The following is a 9,970-nucleotide window of genomic DNA, read 5'->3' as shown; positions in this document are numbered from 1 at the left end:
AACAGCCTGCTCGTGAAATTAACGTGCAAGTGGCTGAGCACTCCACAGACATGTGTACCCTTAATGTAGTTCTCGGAGAGATTCAGCGTGACACAATGTGACAAGGCTGACCCTTTGAATTACAGGCACAACAGAAACAGGAAGTAAGAGTGAGAGAAAGTTGTGGTGAAAGAGTACAGCAGGGTTTGCCACCATCCCCTGCCGGAGCCTTGTGGAGCTTTATGTGTTTTCGCTCAATAAACACTCACAATGCCCGGTCTGGGAATCAAAACCGTGATCCTATGACCGCGAGTCCGCTGCCCTAACCACTGGGCCATTGCGCCTCCGCATAATAATAATAATAATGATGATAATAATAATAACTTAACCACATGACAATAATAATTTATCTTTGTATCCAAAAAATCTCTTTGTAACTGCATTTGTAACATTGATATATGTACAATATTAAAACAACAACCATATTAGAAGTCAATAAAAGAGCCTCAAAGGGGTTTATTCAACCTGCTAGAAGTAGCAGCTAAATCTCCTTTTTAAATTCCCTTTAAATAAAAGGAAAATTGTCTTGTCTCTCTTCATTTAAAAATTTATAAATTCTTAAACTGATTATCTAGTATAATCTTTCCATTTATGTTCTTTGATTTCTTTTTTACCACTCCATTTTTCAGTCAAGCGAAGCTGGAATAGTGATGAAACGAGACAGCAAGAAGTGTCTGGGACATTTTGAGTTACAGGTGTTTGACATAGACTTTAATATGCAGTCAGATGGCTCGATGAAAGCAAATATTATTTTGAATAACACCATTTTAGATGACAGTCGTCCTGTAAAAGAATATGCAATAAGAAGGTATGTAGATATAAAGAGCATTGAACATGATTGAAGTAGTAGAGTGATTAATTAGATGTTTAGCAGCATGTAGTTGTCATTGTTATAACTGAAGCCCCTCTAGGATTAAGTTCAGTATTTATATCTCTGATAATATATGAAAACAAAAGTTGTGTATGTTTTAAGATGGTCGCTGAGAAAGCTACATGTAGATGAAGGTAAATAAAATTTGAGAGTCACTGAAGCTATGTTTAAAGACAATGTCAATCAAATAAGAGTCAGCAAGGAATTTAGCATACAAGCAAGTGTTCATCAGGGCTCAATTCTTAGCTTCCTATTTATTATAATCCTCCAAACCATAACAGATGAGTTTAAGACCTGCTATCCATGCACTATTTTAAAAATATTAACGTAAATATGTGTTTAAATTTACTTTTATAAACATTCATACACAAACGTTAAATGTACAAACCAACGAATAGCATTATAATTACAGAAGTAACATGCATATGAGTACGAATATATGTGGGTTATTGCACATATACATGTATATACACAAACATATACATGCACATCAATATTCACAGATGATTTGTCTCCACCAAAGGCCTCCAACTCTTTTTGGACCTTAAAGATGAAGGATTCAGCCTTGCTCAAGAAGCTACAATTTCCAAATTGCAGCAAGAGTCATGAACACAACTTTCCTTTTTCTTTTTTGTGCTAGATTGGTATCTGCTATGTTGATACTGTTAATAAGTTTGAAAGAGAAATGAGAAAAGCAAAAATTACCTTAGTTCATCATTTATTTATACCCTGCTAAAGTTTGTTCACAAACGCTCTGTGCACTTTCATCTTATATTTAAAAGGAAATTATAACAATTTTATATTTTCACATATATCATAATATTTTGAGAAGCTGATCTATTAAGATCAAGTTACTGTTTACACAATGTTATAAAAATCTTGTCGGAAGCTATGTTCTTAAGCAATGCATTTTTTTTTTTTTATATGTATTTAGAGCATTAATATTTTTGATTTTCCTTATTTCTTCTGTTTTCTCTAATAAGTAACCTAATTGTTTGTCTAAGAAAGCTTTAATTAGGCATTGTTTTGATTGATCGTAACAGAATGATTCAAAGATACTCTGCAAGTCCAGTATCAACACCAGCACAAAATATGATTGAAGTGCAGTTTCAGCAAAATTCCAAAGCAGACAAAGATGGTGAGTATGGTATATTAGTATGCATATATATCGAATCATTAAGAATGAAATGTCCAATTTTCTTATGCACCAAGTTTGACAGTCATTAACTCTAATGTTTTATCCTGACAATTCTGTTTTACGACATTGAAGAGTTACATCATCACTTTTTGAAATGCAATTCATGGTGTCTGATTATATTGTGAGTTTTCTCTTGTAAATCAATTTTTGTGAACCCATGGATAGATCAAAAATTTGTGTTGTTTATGAATATGAATTCCATCATGGAACCAATGCATCCCAGACAGCTCGAAACATCAATGAGGTGTTTGGTGAAGATGTGGCAAATGAGCACACTGTATGTCGATGGCTTGAGAAGTTCTGGTCTGGTGACTTTACTCTTGACAAATTAGCCCCATGGTAGACTTGAGACTAAGGTGGATAATGATAAACTGGAAGTTGTAGTGGAAGTAGATACATCTCAAACTACACATGAGTTAGCTGCAAGGTTTGGTGTTTTGATTCCAACTGTATTGGACCATCTGAAACAAATTGGCAAGGTAAAGAAGCTGGACAAGTGTACCACACAAACTGAACACATCGTCTTGAAACTTGCTATTCTTTGTTGTTGTGGCATAAAAGCGAACCATTTTTGCATTGTATTGTTATGTGATGACAAATGGATTCTTTTCAAAAATAGCGAGCATTCTGCATGGTGGTTGGACAGAGACAAAGTGCCTAAACACAATCCAAAAAAGAATATTCATCAAAAAAACTGATGGTGTTTGTTTGGTGGTCCAGTGCTGGTGTCATCCACTACAGCTTCATGAGACCTGGCAGATGTATACACCAACAAATTGGATGAAATGATGAGTGAACTTGCAATTAAACAGCTGAGATTGGTCAATAGTGACAGGCCAATTCTCTTGCAAATCAATGCTCGACCACATGTTGTTCAAAGAGCGCTACTGAAGTTACAGGAACTGAACTTGGAAGTACTCTGTCATATACCATATTCACCAGACCTTGCACCCGCTGACTATCACGTTTTCCAGGCATTAAACAACTTTTTGCAAGGTAAAAACTTCAAATCTGAAGAAGATACAAAAACAGCCCTTCCTGATTTCATCACCTCTTGCTCTCCAGAATTCTTTACTGCCAGCTACCGATAAAATGGCAAAAGTGTGTTGATAATTTAGGTTCATACTTTGATTAACTGCATTGCTTTTAATTGAGATAAAGTGAAATAAACTTTAAGTTAAAAATCAGACATTTCATTCTTAATGACCTGATATAAGAATATATGTATTTGTATTCTTTTTTTTTTTTCTCTCTCTCTTTGTTGGCCTGAAGTTTTCTGAAGTTTTGTTCTGAAAATAATCTAGGCAAAAGAATCGTAATATTTAAGTAAAGGTGAACAGCTCAAACCCAAAAGTGAAAATATTCTTCCCATTGAACAAATGTATCTATAGTATATATTTAATTAACTAAACAATTTGGAGCAAAAACCCTATCCAGGATCCCAGATATGCCATCCTTCAGATTTATCTAGAATCATACTGTGTTTCACAATTCATTGTATGTCTTTCTGAGATGTAGTATAGCAAACAAGATATTCTATGTGAGGTTTAGGTAATGGTAGATATAAAAATAAGCAAAATGGACTTCTTCAGTACAGTTGCTCAATTCTGGAGAAGAAAATTTGAGTCTTGATAGGAAGTTGAGTTTTGGGCTAGTTTGATATATGTTTTGTTGGAGGCTGATTGTCTTAAAAATTGAATATTATTTTTTCATATTAGGAAATACATAATCCAACTATAATAGGAAATATTCAAATTTAGAAATCATATATTAATGAGTTAAATATTAAATATTCTCATTTAATCAGTGACAAAATCTCAGTTTCCTTATGCATTTTTGACTCAGAAAATTTAGAATTAAATTGATTTATCTAGTATAGCAGTACATATTGATTTAAAAACATTCAAACTTGAGTCTTCAGCCTGCTTTGCCTTTGATAATTAGACCAAACTCCAACAAAATGTTTTGGCATAGTTGTTTTGGTGCCACTTATTTGGTATCACTGATTTGATGCTGACTTATTTGGCATTAGATGTTTTGTTCTTCCCATTCTGTCCTTCCCTCACTCTTTTTCTCTGAGCTTAATTCTCTTTATTTATGCCAATTGTGTTCAGTTAATGAATTGTATCTCCCCTCCTCTCTCTCTTTTTATTTGTATGTATATATTTTCTCTGTGTGTGTGTGTGTGTGTGTGTGTGTGTGTGTGTATGTGTGTGTGTATTTGCTTCCAGTGCCAAAAAGTACTATCACCAAAATCTGTTCAATGTCCAGTAAGCTGTGCCACATTGCCAGCATCCAGACATCCACACCAGTCATCTCATTCCACCCCAAGTAGTCACTGACTTACTAGAGTTAGTTAAGGATAGGGTAGGCCTAAGAGTATTAGAATATTTCTTTGTTGTAGTTAGCTGCTTGTAATACTTCCATTAGAGAACGTATAGAACTTATGTGTGAATTATTTTTGGTTCTAATTCAGATTTCCATAAACAATATAGGTGCAGATGTGGCTGTGTTGTTAAGAAGCTTGCTTCCCAGTCATGTTGTCTTGGGTTCAGTCCCACTGCATGGCACCTTAGGTAAATGTCTTCTACTATAGCTTTGGGCCAACCAAAGCCTTGTGAGTAAATTTGACTGATAGAAACTGAAAGAAGCCTCTTGTGCACATGCACGTGTGTGTGTGTGTGTGTGCTTTTGTCTTGTAAATGAGCACCATTGTCATGCAAGTGTGGTTGTTCATTTCCAGTCTTCTGTAGAAAACATATCTGGCCATGGAAAATATTACCTAGCTTGGAAGCCAGTGAGGGTTGGCAACAAGAAGGGCATCAGGCCATTGAAAATTTACCTCAACAAATTCTGTCTGATCCATGCAATCATGGAAAAATGGATGTTAAGCAATGCTGATGATGAATTAAATTTTCACTTTCTTCAATAGAACTAATTTGATGATATCATACGAAATTGTTTTTCAGTAAGCCATCAAGTAAGTGTTTGTTTTTCATTGTTTCTTTCAGTTAAAAAAATTGACATCGATTCATACATTGTTCTTTAATCCTTCATATTTTCCTCTCTGTTTTCAGTCAACGTCAAAGTGTGCAACTTGCACATATGCGTTTGTTTAGACTTTCTGATGACTTTAGGAAACTTCTTCACTCAAGGAGCAACAAAAACAGCAACTGCTTCTGAATCCAAACGTTCAGTACAAGATTCAAAAACTTCAAGGAGTAAGTTTGATATTTTTTTTGTTTTCTTTTCTTTTTTAGGATTAGAAAAAAAATCTTTATCTTCAAAATCGTCAGTTTCTCATTAAAACTAAACTATTAATTGCTGTATCAAATATCCTGCATAAGATTTTATGTGTATTTAAACATGAAATTCTTTAACCCTTTAGTATTTAAACCAGCCATACCCAGCCCAAATATTCTATCATGGGGGTTCTCAACCATTTTTTAGCTATGGACCCCTTTGATTACTATTTTATTCTGGTGGACCCCCTCAGCCATTCGATGTTTAAAAACTAGTTTAATAGAAACTTCTTTCAAAATTCTTATTTTGTTTTTCACTCATTCACTTGTGTAGGTTGAACTATGTAAAATGTTAAAAAAAGAAACCCAGCTGTTTCTTGCAATTCACACCAATACATACATTTAACGCAAAATCTTTCATGGGCCTTTAGAATATTATTGTGGATGCCCAATTTACTATTTTGTTGCATAGACCCCCAAAATTCTTATATGGACTCCGATTGAGAACCACTGTTCTATCTGCTTTTTGATCAAACTGGCTAGATCCAGCTTCTCACAACTGGTTGACAATGTGTTTCTAAAAATAAACAATCACATCATCGAAATCTCAAAGCTATGAGATAATGCATGATGTCTTTAAAAAAATCTGAATAGATAAGCATTACATTTGACAGGATAATCTGAATGCTAAAGGGTTAAATAGCAAATATTCTTTTTGTTCTTATAGTTCTTACTTATTTTTTAATAACCATCCTAACATGAACTACTACTTTCTCATCAAAGCTTCAGTAATTAATTCAAAAAGATTAACAACCTTCTTTATCTGAGTCTATCATGTCATCAGAGTAAGACTGTGGAAACAAAATCAAATAATTAAACAAATTTCAACAAAAACAAATAATCAAAATAGAAGAAATAGTAAGCAGAGGTTTGGCTGGGTGGTTAAGAAGTTTGCTTCACAACTTCTTGGTTTCATGTTCAATCCCACTATACAGCCACTTGGGCAACTTTTATCTACTTTATCCCCAGCTAACCAATGCCTGATGAGTGAATTTAGTACATGGAATCTATGCAGAAGCCTCATTGAGTGTGCATCCAAGTCTGTATTAGTCTCACTCTACTTGATAACTCATGTAGATTTGTTTACATCCCTGTAAATTAGTGTTTCAGCTAAAAGGGGTTTGATAGAATAAGTACCAGGCGTAAAATTGGTACCAGTGTTGATTTGATTGAATGAAACCCTTCAGGGCAATCCCCAGTATGGCCATATTCCAAAAACTGAAAATAAGAATAAGAATAAAGGAATATAAATGATTAACTTTATTTTACAGAAAATAAAGTACAAATAATCTCAAGATGTTAATACTAATCTTCTCTCACTTTTTTTTTTTAATTATCTCTTTTATTCCTTTATTTATGTTGAAATACACTACCTTTATTTCAACTAATTTTGAAATTAATGAAGAATTTAGCAAAATAACTTTGTCATTAAACTGGTGTTTGAAGCATAAATTAGCATAAAATTTATGGAAGGTTTTATTTTAGATCCCTTTAAAAGAGGATGTTTGTATCATAGGATCAGTTGTTGTTTCAGGTAGAATAGTATCGAAAGGGTTAATTAGTCAGAAGATAAGGAAGACCTGTCACTGTTACCACTGTAATATTAATGCAATAATGCTGACTTTTTTATAATAATGGTTAACATTTTTTTCTGTCTCAAAACAACTTCCAATTTTAGCTACAGTGTCTGCAGCTCCTGCAGCTCCTGAAAGACCCACATCAAATATGAACATTAATGTTTCAATATCACATCCTGAAATTGTTCTCATAGAAGATCAATGCAACTCTGAAACTAATGCATTGGTGCTCCATGTAAGTCAACATCTGTCTTACTAATCAATTGTATCATACTTTAGTTATTTGCTGTCCTTTTATTTTTCTTGTAGTCTTCATGGTTGCTTTTTGTTTTATATTTCAGTCAAATATTGATTTTAAAATGGTGTCCACTCCTGATACCGCTACAATGTCAGCTAATGTCTGTGGCCTTCAGATTGTATCATCAACCTTCAAGAAGAGAGATAATGGCATTCAGGTGAAGTATTATACTTTAAAATACAAAGTAATTCCCTATAGAAGTTTGGGCTGGTGAGGTACAACTGAAGACTTTATTGTCAACTAGTGATCCAAAGAAAAATGGAATATGATAATCTTTATGGAGCCAAATAAAACTTTGTCAGTTGTAACAACATATGGTTAAATGATGACAATTATGTTTATAGTGTAGAAAATGTGAAATAGACAGAACTAGTACAGATGTGTATTTGATACACACTCTAAATATATGCACTATTTTGAATTGGAAGGATTTGTTACCTGGCTGTAAGAGACTTTTAACCAAATTTTTCTAGTTAACCCTTTAGCATTCAGATTACTCAAATGTAATGTTTATTTATTTACATTGCTTTGAATTAATCATGCACTCTCTCATAAATTTGAGATTTTGATGATGTGACTGTTTATGTTTAAGATAACATTATAGAGTAGATGTGAGAGGCAGGATCTGACCAGTTTAAAATGTGAAAAAGGTAGAATATTTTGGCCAGATATGGCCAGTTTAAATACTAAAGGGTTAATAAAGCAATTGTCAGTTCTCAGTCACTAAAGGCAGAATTGTGACTAAAATGGTAGAATGTCAGACTACATAGCTTGTGATATTAAATGATTTCCTTTTATTGCACAATGTGTGATCAAGCTGAGCCAATAATTTACCAAGGTCAGTTGTCAGGTGTTAGTTGAACAGTCCACTTCCCCAGCTGTTACTTAAAATAGTAAAATGCACTTCCTTGTGGTACTATTTGCAGTTAGAATTTAATCATGTACACTAAAATCGCAATGAACTGTTAGTCCCATTAAGATTTAAATGTATTTCATAATTGGATTTGGATTAACATTTTGACTGAATGCCTTAAATCCTCTTGGCATCATAAGCGGTAACTTTCATTTCATTTCATATTATGTCATTTTATTAAATTGAATTTCAATTATTATTATATGAAAATTTGCATCTTTACTAATCAGTATCTCTAACTGTGGAGGCGCAATGGCCCAGGGTTAGGGCAGCAGACTTGCGGTCATAGGATCGCGGTTTCGATTCCCAGACTGGGCGTTGTGAGTGTTTATTGAGCGAAAAACACCTAAAGTTCCACAAGGCTCTGGCAAGGGATGGTGGCGAACCCTGCTGTACTCTTTCACCACAACTTTCTCTCACTCTACTTCCTGTTTCTGTTGTGCCTGTAACTCAAAGGGCCAGCCTTGTCACACTGTGTCACGCTGAATATCCCCGAGAACTACGTTAAGGGTACACGTGTCTGTGGAGTGCTCAGCCACTTGCACGTTAATTTCACGAGCAGGCTATTCCGTTGATCGGATCAACTGGAACCCTCGACGTCGTAAGCGACGGAGTGCCAACACAATCTCTAACAATGTTAATATCCATAGCCTACAAGAGTCTTTGTGGTCTCTAGACTGATAAAAGTAACAATCAAGTCTACCTCAAATCACTCCCTATCAGCTTAAAAAAGAAAATAGTGGAAGGGTACACAAGAGAGTGTGGTGCAAGAAACAATGTCTGAAAAAAAAAATGATGGGATGATCAGTTGGTACCAATTCTACTTAGTCAGAGCTGACTATCAGTGAAAGTATGTGGCTTAGAGGTTTGGATATTCAGCTCAAGATTGTAAGGTCATGATTTCAATTCCTGGTGGCACATTATGTCCTTTAGTAAGACACTTTATTTCACATTGCTCCAGTCGACTCAGCTGACAAAAATGAGCTGTACCTGTAATTCAAAAGGCCAGCATTGTCACACTCTGTATCACACTGAATTCCCAAGAACTACGTTAAGGGTACACGTGTCTGTGGAGTGCTCAGTCACTTGCATGTTAATTTCATGAGCTGGCTGTTCCATCGATCGGATCAACTGGAGCACTTGTCTCTTAACTGATGGAGTGCTAGTTATCAGCTAAACAAGTAGTTCCTTATTTTTATTTTAGCAATGGCTACTTTCTTATTTTGTTTCTTCTGTTGGAATCAAAAAATCTTAACAGCTTTCATTTTTTTTTTTTATTTTAGATTCTTAACACCTGTGAAATTAACTTTCATAGCAGTGCTCCATTTAACGAAGGCCAGCATATACAACTTCAAACAACTAATCTTGTTTTCAGTATATCTCCTGCAACTATACGGACAATGACTGCTATTGCTTCTGGTCTTTCTGCACAACCTGTGAGTATTTCATTAAATTTTTTTTCTTTTTTAGTCAAAGAAGTCAACCTAGTACTTATTCTAACGGTCTTTTTTACTGAAACACTAAGTTACAGGAACCAAGTACATAACCACACCAATATCAGTTGTGTGGTGATGGGTAGACAAACAGGCACAAAGACACACACATACACACACACACACACACACACACACACACACACACATAAATATATATATATACAGGTGTTGTACAAAATAATGGAAACACCTTAAAATTTCAAACAAATGTTTAACAGCTGGAAGAAGGCAGCCTGAGTCAAATGCTTCTTTTGGCTGTCTCCACACGTATACTCA

General features: G+C 34.5%; 1 protein-coding gene across 1 annotated transcript in view; it reads left to right on the top strand.

Moving 5' to 3' along the window:
- LOC106874512 (intermembrane lipid transfer protein VPS13A) overlaps positions 1-9,970 on the top strand; it is a 264,016-nt gene that overhangs the window by 170,303 nt on the left and 83,743 nt on the right. The window contains exons 37-42 of the mRNA XM_052974544.1: positions 669-847; positions 1,954-2,048; positions 5,186-5,329; positions 7,089-7,222; positions 7,329-7,442; positions 9,482-9,634. Of these exons, the coding sequence (XP_052830504.1) occupies positions 669-847; positions 1,954-2,048; positions 5,186-5,329; positions 7,089-7,222; positions 7,329-7,442; positions 9,482-9,634 (819 nt within the window). The remainder of the gene's footprint in view (positions 1-668; positions 848-1,953; positions 2,049-5,185; positions 5,330-7,088; positions 7,223-7,328; positions 7,443-9,481; positions 9,635-9,970) is intronic.

Source organism: Octopus bimaculoides, chromosome 18 (genome assembly GCF_001194135.2).
Source record: "Octopus bimaculoides isolate UCB-OBI-ISO-001 chromosome 18, ASM119413v2, whole genome shotgun sequence".
Classification (NCBI taxonomy): Eukaryota; Metazoa; Mollusca; class Cephalopoda; order Octopoda; family Octopodidae; genus Octopus; species Octopus bimaculoides.
This window is presented reverse-complemented; position numbering and strand designations above follow the sequence as displayed.